At 36.4% G+C, this 19,076-nt stretch overlaps 1 protein-coding gene across 8 annotated transcripts in view; it reads left to right on the top strand.

Annotated features, from left to right (window-relative positions):
* The window catches only part of CHD9 (chromodomain helicase DNA binding protein 9), an 81,809-nt gene extending 64,741 nt beyond the window's left edge, over positions 1 to 17,068 (top strand). For 3 of the 8 annotated variants that reach the window (XM_085235003.1, XM_085235004.1, XM_085235010.1), the window contains 15 exons: positions 686 to 789; positions 905 to 1,022; positions 1,631 to 1,688; positions 2,008 to 2,050; positions 2,204 to 2,423; positions 2,520 to 2,722; positions 2,989 to 3,897; positions 5,799 to 5,962; positions 6,676 to 6,948; positions 7,745 to 7,913; positions 8,743 to 8,882; positions 9,362 to 9,583; positions 10,175 to 10,303; positions 11,970 to 12,074; positions 13,609 to 17,068. In XM_085235003.1, the coding sequence (XP_085091129.1) occupies positions 686 to 789; positions 905 to 1,022; positions 1,631 to 1,688; positions 2,008 to 2,050; positions 2,204 to 2,423; positions 2,520 to 2,722; positions 2,989 to 3,897; positions 5,799 to 5,962; positions 6,676 to 6,948; positions 7,745 to 7,913; positions 8,743 to 8,882; positions 9,362 to 9,583; positions 10,175 to 10,303; positions 11,970 to 12,074; positions 13,609 to 14,472 (3,721 nt within the window). In that variant the 3' untranslated portion in view covers positions 14,473 to 17,068. The remainder of the gene's footprint in view (positions 1 to 685; positions 790 to 904; positions 1,023 to 1,630; positions 1,689 to 2,007; positions 2,051 to 2,203; positions 2,424 to 2,519; positions 2,723 to 2,988; positions 3,898 to 5,798; positions 5,963 to 6,675; positions 6,949 to 7,744; positions 7,914 to 8,742; positions 8,883 to 9,361; positions 9,584 to 10,174; positions 10,304 to 11,969; positions 12,075 to 13,608) is intronic. The other 5 variants (XM_085235008.1, XM_085235005.1, XM_085235009.1 and 2 more) reach the window with 5 other exon arrangements.
* The last annotated feature ends 2,008 nt before the right edge of the window (positions 17,069 to 19,076 follow it).

The raw sequence follows: 19,076 nt of genomic DNA, 5'->3' as shown, positions 1-19,076 counted from the left end.
TATTTTTTACTCATCTGTGGAAGTACTTCTGCCTGGGAATTCTTGCACTCATAACTTCAAGAATTTGTGGTGGATATAAAGTTTTAATTTGATTCAGAAAGCTGTTACAAATATTCACAAAGAAGTCCATCCCATCCCATTAAACACAGAAGCAGATAATTTTTGGCTTTTTAAGTTTTGTAAACTTAAATTGCCAACCCAAAGTTGGCAGAATATTCAGAGAGAGATTATGATATGCTGTTTCTGTTTCCATACTCTTTCTCTCTTACTGGTCTCCGTCAAATATAAAGTACCAAGCTGTGTGTCTTGTGTTACTGTTTTTATTGATTATAGAAGTGAAGAAATGCATTCCTCAGTTTCTTTAGGTTACCAAAACGATTTTTAAAGATGAGCTACACAGTATAGCGGTAATATATGTACCTCGTAGTAGCATGGCCTTACATTTGTTAACTGTTAGTTGCTTTTAAATACCAAAGTGAAATTAAAAATTTAATTTTTCAATCCTGAGAATCTTTACAGTCTTCAAAACCTTTGAATTAGTTTGGACATGGAGTGTGTTATCTGTATTTCAAGAAAGTAGTTTGAAAACCCTATTTAGCATACAAATTCCAAAGAAGAAAAAGAAAGAAATGTGTTGCTCCCTCTGAATATTACTGATGTTGGTGCTGTTGGTGAATCTCCATAGTGAAATTGATGTTTGGGTCCCTGAGCCAGATCACTCTGAAGTTCCTGCTGAGTGGTGGGATGCAGAGGCAGACAAATCCCTTCTAATTGGAGTTTTTAAACATGGTCAGTAACACGAATGACTGCATGTGTACTTCCCCCTCTCCCCAATACAAATGGCTATTACTTTTTTTTATAGTTCACTTTAGAAGTTGAATTTTTGCCTTTTTTTCATTTGTAGGTTATGAAAAATACAACACGATCAGAGCAGACCCCGCACTGTGCTTCTTGGAAAGGGTTGGCAAGCCAGATGATAAAGCAGTTGCTGCTGAGCAGAGAGCAAATGATTATATTGATGGGTAGGGGTACTTCAAACTGGGCATGAATGCTTTGAGTCCATAATGTAAAAGAGTCTGAATTTGTGTGTGTCGTCATTCTCTTCTTAACTGGCTTTATGTTACTTTGGTGTCATTGTTCTGAAGAATACTACGTTAAGCAGACTTAAGAAAAGTGTAACAGAAGTATTTAAATCCGGAATTTCACAGTTAAGGAAAAATATAGCAACCTGGTGTTAAAAAGACTGTGCTTTGTGCTGCTGAAAGAGAAATATTCATTAGGTTGTGAAGTTCGAAAGCTTTCAGAGTATTACAGATCTATTTCAGGTTGATCAGCTTTGTGCTGTTAACCAGTGACCCCAGTAGATCAATTTGAGTACTACTGATAAGTGCAGAAAGGGAGAACTTCCTTTATTCCTTGCTTAATCAGTGATACTAGCAACTGTACTCATAAGGAATAACTTTGAGAGAGCAGTCAGGTTTCAAGTCAAATGTGGAATGTTTTCCTTGCTTCAAATATAAGATTTAACGCAGTGTATGTAGCTAAATTTAAATGAATTTTGTTTGTGACTGAAAGAGTGTAAGCTTTTCAAAATATTAAAATAGTTTCTTTTCTCTTGAAATTATAACAGGGACGTCGAAGATCCAGAGTATAAACCAGCACCAGCAATGTTTAAAGATGACATAGAGGTATAGTAGGCATCTATTAGTAGCTCCTTTTAACTCACTTAGAATGCAACATTTCCACCTTTTTTTGAGCAAATCAGTACATTTTTCTTTATTTGTCTGAATTCACAAGCCTTACTTCCTGTTTCTCTATATTTGGGCATGGAGAACAGGAGAAAATGATTGTAGAATCGTGTTGTGTGCCTTGTTAGCCATTTATCCATAATGCACGTTACTGTTGTTCTTTATCATATTTGTTAGAATGAACCTTTTGTAGACAATTATCTAAATCCTCGGGGATGGGTATGTTTTTTACTTTTATTTTGCTTTTGTTTTTCTACAGGATGATGTTTCATCCCCAGGTGATCTAGTAATAGCAGATGGAGGTAAATAGACACAACTTGAAATCTGCACTTAATTTTCAATTGCTTAATTCCCTTGGCTTTTAGCTGAAATGTATTTAGATTGCCTACTGTAAAACCATAGGCAACAGCAACAATTAATTTTTTTCTTTTTCCTGTCACTCTGTTATAATATAGATGGGCAAATGATGGAAGGTGACAAAATCTATTGGCCAACTCAGTCTGCCTTAACAACGCGTCTTCGCCGCCTGATAACAGCTTATCAAAGAACAAGTAAAAATAGGCAGGCCCAGCAGATCCAGCCAGCATTCCCAGTACAAACTAGTATGATGCAGCCTCCATATGAAGAAGTTACTCTAAATCCAAAGATGGCTGCTAAAATAGAAAGACAGCAAAGGTATATGTGTTATACAATTAGAAGAAATAATAGCTGCTAGCTGAATGATACGGTGAAGAAAATTACAGTATTTACTTTTTTTCCTTGCTGGTAAAGGTGGACAAGAAGGGAAGAAGCTGACTTCTACAGAGTTGTGTCCACATTTGGAGTGGTATTCGATCCTGAACGGGGACGATTTGATTGGACCAAATTCAGAGCTATGGCTAGGCTGCATAAGAAAACTGATGAGAGCTTAGAGAAATACCTGTATGCATTTATGTCAATGTGCAGGAGAGTCTGTCGTCTTCCCTCAAAAGAAGGTGGGTGTGTGTCTTTAGTTTTCTCTTCAATTTCTGTTGTTAGTGTTTATCTTGAAATCACATGTTCCAGAATAAAAATGGAGGAAAAGAAAATAAGGAAAGATCTTAAGTAAACTGTAAAATTGGAAGCTTAGGGCTTTGTATCAAGGGCAACATACCAAATTACTTAAGCCATGTACTTCTGGTGTTGATTTGTGGTGGTTATATTTGTTTTGTTTTTTTTTTTTTTTTTGCCAGATTCTCATCTTTGTTTTGCTTTATTACAGAACTGGTAGACCCAAACATTTTTATCCAGCCAATTACAGAGGAGCGTGCCTCTCGGACTTTGTATCGCATTGAGCTTCTAAGGAAGGTGCGAGAACAGGCTCTTAGACATCCACAGTTGTTTGAACGACTAAAGCTATGTCAGCCAAACCCAGACTTACCTGTCTGGTGGGAATGTGGGACTCATGACAGGGATTTACTTATTGGAGCTGCTAAACATGGGGTTAGCAGGACAGATTATCATATTCTTCGTGATCCTGAACTCTCATTTATGTCTGCGCAGAGGAACTATAGTCAGAACAAAGTGGCTCTCTCAAGGACTTCTACTCCACTCTTACATCAGTATCAGATGGCATTATCTGCTTCTCCTCTTACACCTCAGTCAAGATTGCCGGATGCTAAAATGAATACTCTTGAGGACATGAAAGTTAAAAATGAAAATCTGAAAGAGGATGCTCAGTCATCTGAAGAGGAATCTATGTCTACAGAGGAGACGCAGACAGTAATGAAATCTGAGCCTCTGAGTCCAAAAAATGGTCCACCAGTACAAAATACAGAACACAAACCTAGCGTGAAGATTGAAACAGACAGGCGCATGGTTGCAGCAAGGACAGAGCCTCTAACTCCAAACCCAGCTTCCAAAAAACAGAGAGTCAGCAAAAGAGGATCAGACTCTAGCTCTGACTCAGACTCTGACTCAGATAGATCATCCTGTTCTTCCAGGTCATCTTCTTCATCCTCTTCATCTTCCTCATCTTGTTCACACTCTCAATCAGGCTCTAGTTCTTCATCATCTTCATCTTGTTCTTCAGCATCTTCATCTTCATCATCTTCATCCTCATCATCGTCGTCATCATCATCATCATCGTCTGAAGAGAGTGATAGTGATGAAGAGGAGGCACAAAAACGTGGTATGTGTAGTCTTATTTCTGAAGTACAATTTTCAAACTGAACAGGTTGACTTGTTATGGAAAACAATGTCCAAAAAAAGGACATTAAATCCCGAGGAAGTAAATGTAAACACTTGATTATTCAAGTGAGCTGAAGAATTTCAGATGCAGTATTTTATTTCTTATTCAGTGCCTTGTATTGAGGTAGTTTGGCTTTGTTGACCAGTTAACTAAGCCAGCATATAGTGCATGTGGCTCACGTATGGGAGGAGAGTTGAATGGCCAGTGTTCTCTGGAAGTGTAATTTGTGCATGTTCCCTACTACTATTTCTCTTTCTTAATGCGGAGATTCTTTTGGTTTCCCTGTTGTTGTTTTTTCACTCTTGCTTACTCGTCTGTGTAACTCCCCTATTGTATTTCTAGGAAATGTGCAATAATTCTGTACAAGTTAGAGTGATATAAGCTATGTTTTTTGTAAGTTGGATGTGGCAAAGCAATGTACTTATGCTTAAAATTTACAATTTAGCACATTACTTTTAGAGATGCTATAAGCTGTACTCTTGCCATGTTCAAAATTAGAATGTGAAAAGGTTTCTCTACCCTGTGATAACAAATGGTAATAGAAAAATGAAGAGAACAAAATTAGGCAGTGGCATTACAGTATGAGAAAATAAGCTGATTTTTTCCTGATAGCTCAGGCAAAGTGGTATTTTATGGTTAGATGGATCCTTGTGTTTGAAGAAATCACAGATGGAAACCTTAGAGTTAACTTATTGGGAAAATGATTCTTAGGCAAGTGACATTTAGACAAAATGATGAAGCTGCTGCCTGTAGCAGTGGAAGGCTGTATTCAGAGGAAACAGTTGTATGAAATTTAAAAACAGTGAGAGAAAAGGAAGGAGTAAATGACATAGCTATTTCTAAATGGTGAATGCTAAAACATGTGCTGCAAGTCAAAATATTAGTCTCACTTTCTGCCAACTCAGTCTGTTTATGCAAGTAATCATGCAATCTTCAGATTGCAAAATCTTGTAAATCAGCTTTCCTTTTATTTTGGTTATTTTATTGTAAATTGGAATTGAAGAGATGGAAAATGTGGGAAAACTTTTCTCAGTTTCATCTGAACTTGTTTTAAGCCAGGTTTTGTGGCATAATATTCTGTGATGGTCATGGAACCTTTGGCTTATTTTCTATATTGGAAACATACTTTAAGAGGGGGTTTAAAAACAAAAACAGATAATTTGATACGTAGCCATTCCAAAGGACAAATTTGAGTTCTGTAGAATTGTCCCTCAGCAGTCCTGCTCTTTTTGCTGACTTGGTATTTACCTTTTCTGGAAACACCCTCATTCAGCTCAACTGTTTTCCCATGTCAAGTGAAGCTTGTATTGTCTGGATGGAGGAAAAAGAAAAATAATGATGAGAATTTAAATGAAGTCTGTGGGCATACTGCAGAATTACTAAGGGAAAAAAATCTCTGTGATTAAAGTGACTCAATTCTGCAGAGGCACGTTTTCAGGATGTGTAAAATAGAGCATCCAGTGTTACATCCTATAACAAAAATGAGGGCACTTTTATAACTAGTATCCCAACAGATTTGCCACATTCTTGTAGTAGACATCTTTCTGTTAATCTGATTCTTGCTTGCAATTGAAATATGTTAAAGTAAGTAATGACTGCCTTTCAGCTTATTCTGTAGTGTGCCCATTTTCATTTTTATGTTCTCAAAAAGTTAACAGAAATATGTAGGAAATGCATATACTTGGAAAAGTATCAGCAGTCCTACTCAAATCACCAATTGCTGGGTATATTTTTGTTCGGTCTTTCTCTGAACATTGTTTCACATGTTGTTCACCTGAGCTTCTTACTATGAATGTTTTTTTTAACTTCCAACATGAAGTTATACTGGTGGTTTTATTTAGCAGAAGGAGCCCCTCATATAAAAGCATATGATGAAGAGAGTGTAGCTTCTCTGAGTACAACACACGACGAGACGCAAGACAGTTTCCAGATGAATAACGGGACACCAAATTCCACTTATCTCCTACAAGGTGGATACATGTTGGCTGCATCTTACTGGCCAAAGGCAAGTTTATCATATTTGAAAATGAGGCATATAGGGGAAGATGGGCTGTCACACCAGTATTCAGTTAAATATGATAAAACCATATCACAGAAGCTGTGGGAAGATAATTGGGTGGGGGGCGAATTTATTCAAGTTCAATTTATAGTGAAACTATCCATATATGAGAGAATGTTCATATAGGAAGCAAAGCTTTAAAGGAAGCATATTTGTATCATCTTAAGTCATAAAGGGTATTCTTTAGAGCAGTCTCAAAGTAGGAAGCTAAGTAGAGTGAGTATTCACTTACGCAACATATAAAAAACAACTTGCTTTGAGATAATTAGATGCTTTCAGTTACATTGTGAAATTCTCAAGTCATGCTTGGTATAGGCTGAGTGAAGCACTGATGTAACAACTTCAATGTTAGAATTTGTATTACGTGATTCCTTATGTTGAAATATTACAATGTACATGGAAAGGTAATTGTATTAATTGACTGTAAACTCATCTTTGAAATAAGAACTGAATACTGAATATTTCTAAGCTTTATAGTCATTCTGAATTACTGTGGCTGAGTAGCCAAATTCGCTTCTATTGTTAATTGTTGGCTTTTCATTCTTTCATAGTAATCTTTTGCATTTGAGCATTATGCCTTTCGAGCTGTTTTTGAATAGTCAAAATCTGTGATCTCTAGCTTGCATTACTCTTGTAAAAATGCTTTCTCTGTTTTTTAGGATCGGGTTATGATTAACCGGCTTGATAGTATTTGTCAAACAGTGTTGAAGGGTAAATGGCCTTCAGCAAGAAGGAACTATGACAGCAATACAGTGGCATCTTTCTACACAACCAAACTTCTGGATAGCCCAGGCGCAGCTACAGATTACAGTGAGCCCGGTGCACCAACACCCCCTCTTGCAGGTGTTAAAGAAGAATATGATCAGTCACCACAGATGTCAAAGGTGAAGAAGCATGTACGAGAAAAGGAGTTTACAGTGAAAATCAATGACGTATGTTTATTTTTATTGCCCTAGGACCTGATTGCGATTGCGGTGTGCGGCATGCTTTACCTGCAAGTGGCTGCCTGCTCTTATTCTCACTTCCTTCACACACTTGTTTGTGGGTATTTGGGTCTGCTTTTTCTGGGCATTGAGTATTTGGGGTTTTTTCGGTTGTTTTTTTTTTTTTTTTTTTTCAGTTTTCATAAACCTCTGGAGGGAAATTTTCATTATTCTCCTCTCTGAATTGAAATTCTGCTTCCTTGGCCAGCCTGTTTTATGCCTTTTAAAAAAAAAAAAAAAAAAAAAAAAAAAAACATATGAACAGTATTTCTGCTTTTTGGCTTTTTTTTTTTTTTTAACATTTCATTTTAACATGAATATCCTATTCAGCAAGCACTTTCTCTTTTTCATGGAAGTTTACAAGTAGATTTTGCACTTTAAAATGCAGGCTAGATGCTTCAAACATTTTTTTTTTTTTTAAACCTATATTTTGTGACCTGTTGATAGCACATAATACAAGAAACTTCCCCTTGTAATTGAATTTGATGCTTATTTAGAGAGTTCAGCGTCTGTATTTTTTTCAGTTAAGTGGGCAGGTAATCTAAAGTTTATAGACAATTCCATGAAGTTTCTGGTCAGCTTCCATCGTGTGGAGGAGAAGTAGGACTAGTTTTAAGGCCTGGTATATGGCTTTTCTTCTTCCTCAACTCCTCTGGAGTAACCATTTGTTTGTGAGAATCCTGATTATGAAGTAGTCATTTCTGCTTCAGAAGAGACACTTCTAACCCTGGGATTTATTTAACAGGAAGGTGGTTTGAAATTGACTTTTCAGAAGCAGGGACTGTCTCAGAAAAGGCCATTTGAAAGCGAGGAGGGTGCACTGGGACAGCAGCAATACCTGGCTCGGCTACGTGATCTCCAGAATGCTTCAGAAATCAGCCTTGTCAACTTCCCAAAATCGCTTCCTGAATCAGGTATGTACTGTGAATTCCCAGAATGTCAGAAGGGTATAAGGATCAGTAGTAAATCTTCAGTTCTCTGCTCTTCTGTTGATCTGCATGTATAGGCAGTGGAGAGAGATGCTGGCTGTGAAATGTATTTAAACTACAGTTTAGAGCAATTCTGTGCAATATGTTAAGGAGTCTAGGCACCTAAGTTGGAGCTTGGAATTGGACCATGAGTACTTTCACAGTCAGTTTTTGTGACATTCATTTATTTGAAAGATGCCATTATGTATAAGTCCTCCTGTAAGAAGACCTTAATTATTGCAAAGCACATCACTGTATGCTGTAAGTAATCAGTTACAGTCAGAACATACTGTGTCTAGTTTGGAAGTGAAGCTGTAAAGTTCCAGGCTTATGCCTCTGTTATTTGTTTTGCACTCTTCATATGGTTTCTTGTGTCTCATGTAATGAAAAAGTTGAAGGCAGTAGTCTGGAACAAATTATTTGGCTTACAGAAGTTATTTTCGTAATAAGCAACAGTAAATTTACATTATCAGTATAAAATGAGCTTGAATCGAGCAGTTAAAATTTGGATTAAAATATCTGTAGCATTTGTGCTGGTTTTTTCCTCTAGGTCAGATTCTGATCAAATGGCTGTAATTCATTGAGTTAGCATACATATGCATATGAAAACGTCTCTAAAAATATCATCCTGCTATTTGCAGTTTTTTATATATTACATGCAGAAATTATCTGCCCCAGTACTGTATCAATTTCATTTTCTTTTATTATTCTAATATGCTTATCATTAGAAATAACTTAAGCATCTGACATAAATTTTGCTGTGTAATTTGGTTAGGTACTTCCAGTCACTTAACCGCCAGCGCCAATGGAGTGATAGTTGATAGTCAACCTGTACTCAAAAAGAGAAGAGGGAGAAGGAAGAACGTGGAAGGAGTTGATGTCCTCTTTGTAAACAGAAATAAGCAGCCCAATCATGTAAGTAAAGTTAAATCTTTATCCAAAAACAAGATCCAGATAACTGTTAATTCCTTAACTGCACGTAACTGTCAACATTCAACAAAGAGGTCATTACTCAGCTGTTTTTTTCTGAAATAGTTGTGAATTTTGTCTATTGCTACACAAGTAAGAATTGGTAGAGTTTTGCTAAATGTAATAAATGTAAAAGAAATAGCACATAATGAGAATCTTTTTAAAAATAGTATTGTTAAGCTGTAATTAGCAGCATATTATTAGAAACTCAGTGTATGGCATAGCAACACTTTCTATATCCTTTCCTGTGGCAGGATCTGGTCTTAGAGGGACTTAAAGGGAGCTATCTTCATGCACATGATTAGTCTTTGAGTCCTTCAGGTTGTTTAATGATCTGCAGGACTCTGGCCTTCATTGTATCATACATGAAGTAATTGTGATTGTTTTCTATGGAACGTTTAGAGCCTTGTTTTGAATTTCCCCAGGTAAATCCAGGTATTAACTCGTGTCAAGTTGCTGCTGGGATAAACCCAGCACTCAATTACACGCAGTCTCAAGGCATGCTTGATGCAGAGAGTCCAGTTCCTGTTATTAACCTAAAAGACGGAACGAGGCTGGCAGGTGATGATGCTCCCAAAAAGAAAGATTTAGAAAGGTGGCTGAAGGAACATCCTGGCTATGTTGAAGATTTAGGAGCTTGTATTCCTGTGAGTATACTTTCAGATCAACTTCAACTAATAGCAAAATGTATCTCATAAAATGTCTTTAAGTTGATAATGCATTTTGCATGGAATTATTCTTTATTTCTTTGCTCTTCTTTATTGATTAGGAAGGAGAAGGGTTTTTTTTTTTCTTGAACAATTTGATTTTTGCCAAATACATAACAAATATAATTGCTAAGAAAAGTAATACTAAGCAAAAACATTTGATCCTTGTCTAGTTTTACATAGGATTTCAAAAATATCTAAAAAGTCTCCTGTTATAGTGAAAATGATTAATTAATTAGAAAATATAGGAGCTGAAAATAACATTACAACATAGTGATACAAAAGAGAATTTGTTTGAAGAATCTCATTACCTACATTACAGTGGTACAATAGTGGTGTCGTGAGTATGACTTTCCCATGTTATTTCTTAATTAAAACTTGGTTAATGTGGCACAGAACACAAGGAAGTATTATTTATTACATTCTCTGTTGGACAAAGCTCTGAAACAAAAATATTTCTGAAAGCCACTTTACTGTTTTAAAAGCAACTATATCAGAAAAATAATTGCCTTTTTTATTCCTTTATAACAGAGGATGCAGCTGCATGAAGGGAGGCCCAAACAAAAACGACACCGTTGTCGAAACCCTAATAAACTAGATGTTAATAGTTTGACTGGTGAAGAACGTGTCCAGCTCATAAATAGAAGAAATGCAAGAAAGGTATTCATATTAACTGTTCCCAGTCATATGTTTTCCAAATGAAAAGTTACCTGAAATGACAAACTCTTAATATTTTAGCAAGTGTAATAATGCGTACGACTGCAAGGTTTTGGGTACGGCTTTCTTGCGAAACAAGGAAGTCAATTACAATCTTCTAGCAAGCATTTTATAACTCAAAACATATGTGATACTGTTAGGGACTTACTTTGTGATTTACATTCAGCACAAGTTGAGCACATCATACATTGCAGTGTTTGTGCCATTGATTAATACAGAGGCATGCCCACTTATTGATATGGCCCTGAAATTCATTCTTCAGTGTTAAAAATGACTCTTCTGTACTTTACTGATCCAATTTAACTATTGGACTTGTTACAGCAACTTTTTCAGAGAGAATTCTTATTTTCTGCATAATCTTAATTTGCTTCAAGATGAGCAGAAATTAGCATGCTTTTAAAAAGGACCCTATTTTAAATTTGAAAGAAATTATTATAGTTTGTGTATGTTCTAATAAGGAGTTTCACACATTCTTAATTTTGGGCACATTATCTTATTTTGACATTACTACTACTTGATATGATTAATATATTAGTAGTCCATCCTTCATAGAAACCTGTCCCTTCAAATTACCTAAATCCTGTGCATTGGATTATTTTGTATTTTTCTTTTTTAGTTCTCTCTGCCATTCAGCCTTTATGGGTGACCAGTATATATATATTCCCTGTAAATCAGACTGCCAGGCTAAATAGTAGCTTAACAGGGAACAAAAGCAGGATGAGGATTTTTGTCTAAAATCTTAACAGTGGAAAATAGAAAGTCAGGTGCTTAATACAAGTTTTCAAATAGGTGATTAAAGTTTGGGAATGGCATAATTCATTTGAAAATAGGATTTCAGAGAGGCTGAAAGGCCATATTCAAGAAAAGCATATAGAACATTGCTGTTTATGGAAGAAATGTAGAGAAACATGTGGGATGGTATCTTTGAATGTCAATGGTAATCCTAGAGGAGCAGTCCAGTGAGAGTCTGAGGTGTTGCATTGACATCTGGAGCATTTTCTCCTGTTATGCAGCTAGCTTGTTTTTCTCTCAGAGAGTAGTTGCAAGAAAAGCAGATTGTTTTTTATGCTGCTGTTAAGGTCAGAAGCTTTGGCACCTGTAGAGGAAAGCGAGGCAGAATTTGAGTCTTTAATCTCTTCAGTGCATTGAGATAGTTGCTCTGAAAAGGAACCTGTACAGGAGCTAGTCTCTTGAAAAATAGACACTTGACTTTTCTATAGTAAGCTGTGCCCTGAGGAATCTTCAGAGTTGATGGTGAATAAATGAAGGATTTGATCTTAGCTTGCTGTAAGAGTCTGTTTTCATGCTGGCTTTTTGTTCTAATAGATTTCCACACCTTAGGCGAAACACTTCCTCTCTGTTACGTTTTTATTCTCAGTTTCCTCAGTTATAAGCTGCCTCCAACTTGTCTGCATCACCAAAATCTTCAATACTCTACTTTGCATAAACCAACAGAAATCAATTAAATGCTACATTGATAATTTTAATTAAGACTGTGTATTCTATTTTATGTAAAAAGAAAAAAAACGAAACAGTGTCAGTTAGGATTCTTGCCTTTCTTCCTTTTCAAAAGAGAAGTATTTATTGACTTCTGTCTTCTGTTTCTCAGGTGGGGGGTGCATTTGCTCCTCCTCTGAAGGATTTGTGCAGGTTCTTGAAAGAAAATCCGGAGTATGGAGTGGCTCCTGAATGGGGAGAAATTGTAAAACAGTCTGTGAGTATTTGCAGAACGAGATATCTGTGACATGGTGGGGGAAGGCAAGGCTTTCACTTCTGATATTAAATTCTGTTAAATGTGGAGTATGAGTCAGTGTTAGATTTTTTCAGCCACCTTGGCTCCCGAAAATAGTGTGCTTGCACAGCTGTGAGTAGGAGGAAGAGAAGGGACAGTAACTGTTAACCCTAAATTAGAGATCAGAGGTTTAGTTGAAGGTGCTATAATGCTGTGACATTTTAATCTCTTAAAGGTTACTTTGAAAGTTTTGAGAAAGGTATTTGGCTCGCAGAATAGTTTCTTATTCTTAGAGACAAGAAGATAAATATGATTTTAAATACGTACTTTCACTTTTTAGCTGATTTACTATTAAGAAATTAATATCGCCATACAGCTATTTCCTTCTTAGCATTTCACTCTTCCTAGAGATTGTATTACTAGCTAGAAACTAATGCTGGGATTCCAGTGGGAGGGACCAAGATTAATATGTGAATATGTTGTTAGGAGTAGGTCTGTACAACAACTTCAGTTTTGCCCATGCATTCCTTCTGTATGGATTATCAATGGTTAGTGGTAAGAGCAGCACACTGCTTGGTTGTTCTACCTAAGTTTCTTGCTAGAATCAAGATGTATTCAGTGAATGGCTTTTTCCCGGATGCTTGAAAAAAGTGCATCTAAGTGTCTCACGTTCGTAGGCAGATGTGAGCTCCTACGCATATTTGTACATGCACAGTGTTACATTCAGACCATGGTTAACATAGAGCTTACAGAAATGTGTGCATTTACGGACAGAATTTCTGCATGTTTGGCTAGATCAAATATCCGTGCACCTGAATGTTAAGTCTTAAGCCATGCACCCATAGACATATAAACAAATCTGTTACTGTATTCATTTTTCATTTTCAATCAATTGTTAGGGACAAATATGGAAAACTGCTACAGAGGAAATAATACATGTTTATGCAGTGCTTACATAAGGGGGGCATACAGAGGTGAGGTAAATACTATGCAATCCTAAAAAGAAGCTGTCTGAATTTCATTTTAATAGAATTGCACTTGAGTCTCTATTGTTCGTTCTTAAGTTAATGGATAAGGTGAAGTATGAAGACATTAAGCAGAAACAAGCACTTTTTTAACGAAACAGTGCCAAAAGAGATGATTGGAACGTGATCGTACTGCAAAGCAATGCCACGCTTTAGATCTTAACCTAAGATTGCTCCTCTGATTAGCTATTTGTGATTTGATCTGGACATAATCCTCAGGTGATGAGTAAGCAGTGTGTCTGAAAAGGTACCTTCTTACTCCTCACTGTTGAACTGGGACTTTAAATGTTGGTGACAGCACAGAGCCACCTCCAATCCCAGTCTAGAGATGAAGCTGCTTTGCTAACGCACAAGAAAATTCTTGTGAAATGTTAGTGTTCTGACACTGTTAGCGTATGCTTGGCTTTTGTGTTTGTTTCTGTTGGCTGTTTTTCTTTAACTTCTACGACCTTACACTTTCAAATTACAAATTCACACTGCATCTCTTGCAGGGATTTCTTCCAGAAGGTATGTTTGACCGTATTCTCACCGGGCCTGTTGTGCGGGAAGAAGTAAGCCGGAGGGGAAGGCGCCCCAAAAGTGAGATTGCTAAGGCAACAGCAGCTGCAGCTGCTGCCACTGCTGCAAGTGTATCAGTTAACCCTCTGCTCACCAACGGATTGCTTCCGGGAGTGGATCTGTCTAGTCTTCAGGCCTTACAACAAAACCTGCAAAACCTGCAGTCACTGCAAGTAACGGCAGGATTGATGGGAATGCCAGCTGGCTTAACTACTGGAGGAGAAGCTAAGAACATGGCTGCCATGTTCCCCATGCTGCTGTCAGGGATGGCTGGATTACCAAACTTGCTGGGCATGGGAGGACTTCTGACAAAGTCTACAGAATCTATTTCAGAGGATAAAAAGGGAAGTGATTTGAAAGAGGCGGATATAAAGAAAGAAAGGACAGAAGACCAAAATGCAGATACTGGTGGTGAAAACTCTGTTTCAAGCTCTCCTTCAACATCCTCTGCTGCTGCAGCTGCCAATCCTCTCTCTCTTAACCCATTACTTTTGTCCAACATACTTTATCCAGGGATGCTTCTCACTCCAGGCCTTAATCTTCATATCCCAGCTTTGTCTCAGTCTAATATTTTTGATGTACAGAACAGTGAAAGTAATGACACAGGCTCAGCCAAGCCTACGGAAGAAAAGGAGGAAAATTCTCGGGTTAGAGATCAGGAAGACAAAGGGGGAACAGAGCCAAGCTCTCACAATGAAAACAGCACAGATGAAGGTTCAGAGAAAGCAGATGCTTCATCTGGATCTGATAGTACATCGTCTTCATCTGAGGATTCAGATTCTAGTGATGAAGACTGACCCCAGACTCTGCACTTAAATTATGAACTGATTTTGAATTTATTCTTTAATTATTTCATTGTAAATAACCCAGTGTTGAGTGCATCGATGATTTACTGACCGAACATTTCAGTATTTGTTTAGAAGTGCAAACTGCTTTCAGAGACGTTTTGCATGTAATATTTCCTGAAGTTCATAAGTTTCTGAACTTGTATGTACTATCAAATACACAATGGTGTAAAATTACAACAAAAGGCATTATAATTTTGTTGGGGGGTTAATTTTATGAAAATAATGCTCAAGAAAGAGCTGTATATTTAATATATTTGCAGTGAACACAGAATACTTTATGCATATTATTGATTTAATTTGAATATAGTTTTACAGCCTCCTTGACACTTATAATTTACAGATCAAAACTCAGCAATAATTTGGGCAGCTAATGAATGTCATGAAAGCTGTAGAATCTACATCACCATCCATTGCTTTAATTACATGAAAATGCTCTAGTGTTGTGATGCACTGCTGTTTCCAATTCAGGTACAAGTGTGTTTAAAAGAAGATAAATTTTTCCCAATCAGCCAATTAAACTGGCTACCTGTTACCTCAGCTGAGTTAGTTTAGGAAGTTTACATTGGTTTCTATTACTTGTTTTCAGGTTTTGTTTTGTTTTCTAAAGACATCTTGTATATCATGTTAAAATCTGAGTTGAGATAGGACTGGTAGTGGGTTTTTTTTCCTCTCACTGTGACCTGTTCTCTTTGACAGCAGTAAGGGAAAATCAAACCAAAAATGGTCTTATCTCATGCTACTTGGCACCATGTAGATCTATTTAGTTTACACCTTGCAAAGTTTTGGGCTCCCTCTGCAGAATTAGAAGTCCCAAAATGAGGAGTAGTTGCCCCAAGACTCAGAAGAGACAAACTGTCATAAGTGCCACTGAAAAGACCTTTCAACACTGCATACTTCATGTAAAAATTGTTTGTTTGCTTTGTTTGTGTAGATTTCTATTTGTGTTTTATGTCATAAAACCTCCTGGAGTTACCAGTTAATAATGGTAAATTAAGTATAGATAGTTTTGAACTCCTTTTGAGTTTAAACTTCTCTGCAGATTTAAATCTGACTAAATATTAAATATTACCCCAAATCATTATTGGGATATCACTTCATATGTTATGCTGAGTTACCCACTAAAAAAAAAGCACTTTGAATAGTAAGGAAGACAAATTATTCCTAGAAACCACAGTAACAGGGCATAAGGCATCTGTTTAAGTCCAAAACCTTAGAACCCTTTACTATATAAAATCTGTCTAATATTTGATGTGTGATCTGATTCCTCCTTCTTTTTAAGCTGCTATTACTGTGACACAGTAGAGGCCCAGATTCACATTTACAGAAGTTCTGAACTGACTGAGATTTCAATTGACCCTTGTTACAGCATTTGCGATCCAAGAAAAGGCAAGTGTTAAGAGAAAACAGATACAGGTACTAGTAGGAGTCATTGAAAAAGCTTTACAAAGGGATAAATTTAAAAATAAAGGCAAAACTGTATATTTTGATATAGTTCTGTTGCTTGCTTGTACAGTAAAACAACTGTGTTGTTTTTGTTTTTTTTTTTACCAAGAAGTTTACCAATGAAATATAAGTTTGTACGTGCGAAATAACCCCATGATTAGAAGCAGTGTTACATGTAATACACAATTTTACAAGTACCATTTGGATTGTGCTGGTTACGTATTTTCCCAAATAGTATTCTGATTTTTGGCCCTTCATGCAGTGTCTTAGCAATAGTGAAAATTCAAAACTGCCAAAAGAAGGGGGTAGCAATTCTTCATTGTGGGAAAAAAAAAAAAAAAAGTATTGCATATTTAATACTTTGCCCTTTGTAATATAGCACTTTTATTTAACTAGGATGATCTATGAAATAGCCAAAGTTTTACAGTTGTTAACTTAGTTTGCTGATGGAGCACATCAACAATACCATCACTTCCCACCCTTACCCCACAAAAGAAATCTTAAATCTTGTGGCTAAAACCTAATTTATATCAGATTTATGAAATAAAGTATTTTCCTAATTATGCTCAAGTGAGTTTGGTTACCATTCTAGTGATTCTTTCTATGTAATAAGGCAATTATAGTTCCAAGTAATGAAGGCTGGTGTAGACTTGAACATAATATATTGGGTTTATTTTTCATCAGTTTGAACCAGAAGGGGAAAAATGTCCCACTGTCAGCTAGACTATATGCAAAAGCGGTTGTATAAAGTTAAGGGTTATAAGGAAACCTCAGTAGAATTACACTAATACTGAAGTTAAGATTAAAAGGATATCCAAGGTGATGATAAAGTGTGTGTTGGTAGTTACTAAAAGAACCTTAGCTGTTATTGCCTTGTATTTCTATCCCTTGTTTCAAGCTTCATGATCCAAGTCTTAGTCCAGTTTTTCTTTTGGACATTTGCAATATTTGCCAGTTGTGTTCTGTGTAGTCTGAATTTGCTTTCTGTAGTTGAACAAGCGTCTTAAAAAGTCATTTGTAATTTATTGAATTACTTTCTATGATGTTCTATAGAGCAAATGGAAGTTTAATTATTTTTTATTAAACATATTCTTTGACTACCCATGATGTCAGCCTCAATATGTAAAAAGTAATGCTGTGTAAGGATTAGATATGCATCTTTGAGCAGCCAAAGTTAAGCTTCACTGTTAAGGTCTAGAACTGAAATTACTCTCAAGACCTTAGAAAAATCAAGCCTAGGATGTCTACTTTTCTGCAAAACCAAATGTCTTACTTCGAGTATCTTTTCTGGGAATCAGTTTTAATCAATTTCCTGTAATTCTGTTGTCTTAGAAGCAAAAGGAGCTGATGCTGCAGCTCTTGGGTAGTTGTGGCGAGGGAGTAGTATACAGTCAAGGCTCTGGTAGAATGTTGACTTGATATGAAATAATGATGCATTTAATGTTCCAGGATAAGCATTCTGGAAGTGGGCTGCCTTTTTGTGTTTTTATTTTCAAAACTCTGCTTTACTTTTTTACGTGTTTATTGAATCTCTTAAGTTTGGGCACAGCACTTACTGTTTGTCATTTATTTCATACAGGGTGCGGATGCTTCTCCCGAATGCAGATTATCTCCTGGTTGTCAGGTGCTTTCTTGTTTTCAGTACATCATTGCGCTTCAGTTGTGGTATCCTTCTTATGTGTTTCTTTATAAGTTCTTCCTTTCTCAAATTTGTATGCAGGTGATAAAAATGCACGTATGTATATGTGCCCTGTTCTTACGTTCTTCCTTATTTATGTTCTCCTTACAAGCCCTGCAGAACCCCTAACAAAATTGTTTTTTCATTTGTTTTTAGTAGGTCTATTAGAGAACTGTCACAGATTTAAATATATATGTATATAAATATTTATTTACCTGTGTGTATATATCTGTAAGTATTAGTGCAGAAGCAGCCACCCTAACAGATATGTATGTTTGCTTTGATAGCTTCTTAGGGCTTGTGCAGCTTTTTCTCCTGTGGTACAAGTAGGAAGTTTCTGCGTAAGCCTCTGAGAAGGAAGAGATAATCTAGCCTGTTAAATTTCTGTTGCTTATTATTATTATATTTATTACTGCTGAAATTCTAGCCTGCTGGAAGAAATGAATGATATTTTGATTTTTTAACCCAGTATTTTAAGAACACCTAATTGAAATAAGTACAAAGGGTTAGGGAAATTTTTCTATAAAGTAGAGTGAAGCCTTAAAACTGAGAAGTATGTAAAAGTGAATATCTCGATTTGGAATTTTGTCTCGTAAACACATTAAGTATTCTCATGTAAGGGATAAGTTAGCTAATATTCACATATCTTTAAAAACAACCCTCTGCTTAACATTAACTGCAACATATTTCTGTTCACAAAGGAGCAAGAGCACTTTTACATAAGGCAAATGAAAGCTGTTTACTTTTTCTTAACCCTCCCTCTTTTCAAGCTCTCTCAGTAGACACCACAAGAAGGAAAGTAAGTTCAGAATTCTCATTGCTGTTCAGGTAAGGACTCTTAGGCTGTTTCTGTGTGTGAGGGAGGCTGATTTGGGAAATATTTGGGATCTTAATGTCAGATTACAGTGTTTAGTACTGGTGAAAAAGATTGAAAACCTCACAGCATGTCCTCAAGCTCATTTCAATTCTCAAAGCAACTTCGGACCTGGTAACTATTGTTATCTCCTCCGCTTTTATCCTAGTTCATCTGTTATGCTGCTGAAGTAAAGCAGGTGGTCTGAATTTAGCTTTCTGCTCCTGTAAGGGAGGGTTTCTAACTCCTAATCCCAGGAAAAAATTGTCTATATATGCTGCTATTTTTTTATTTTTTTTTAACATAGGCAATAATTGTGACCTGAATAAATAGAAATCTTGTCTTTTCAGTGTTGTTTCTGAGTCATGAGGGGAAGATGTTTTTTCCTTTTCAGATTGAAGCTGAAAACTTCACATTATCACTGGTCTTCATCCACTGAGGCTGACAGTGAAATAGCAAGTGTTGGAATATTCCTGGTAAAGTTTTGCACGTTGGCAAAAAGACATCAGAAGTATCAGGAGACTGCACTGGGAAGATCCCAGGGAGAATACTGGAAGGAAGGTTTCTTTGATGCATATC

This window comes from Meleagris gallopavo, chromosome 13, assembly GCF_905368555.1.
Source record: "Meleagris gallopavo chromosome 13, MGAL_WU_HG_1.1, whole genome shotgun sequence".
Classification (NCBI taxonomy): domain Eukaryota; kingdom Metazoa; phylum Chordata; class Aves; order Galliformes; family Phasianidae; genus Meleagris; species Meleagris gallopavo.
The sequence above is the reverse complement of the archived record's forward strand: the minus strand, read 5'-3'. Positions and strand labels throughout refer to the sequence as shown.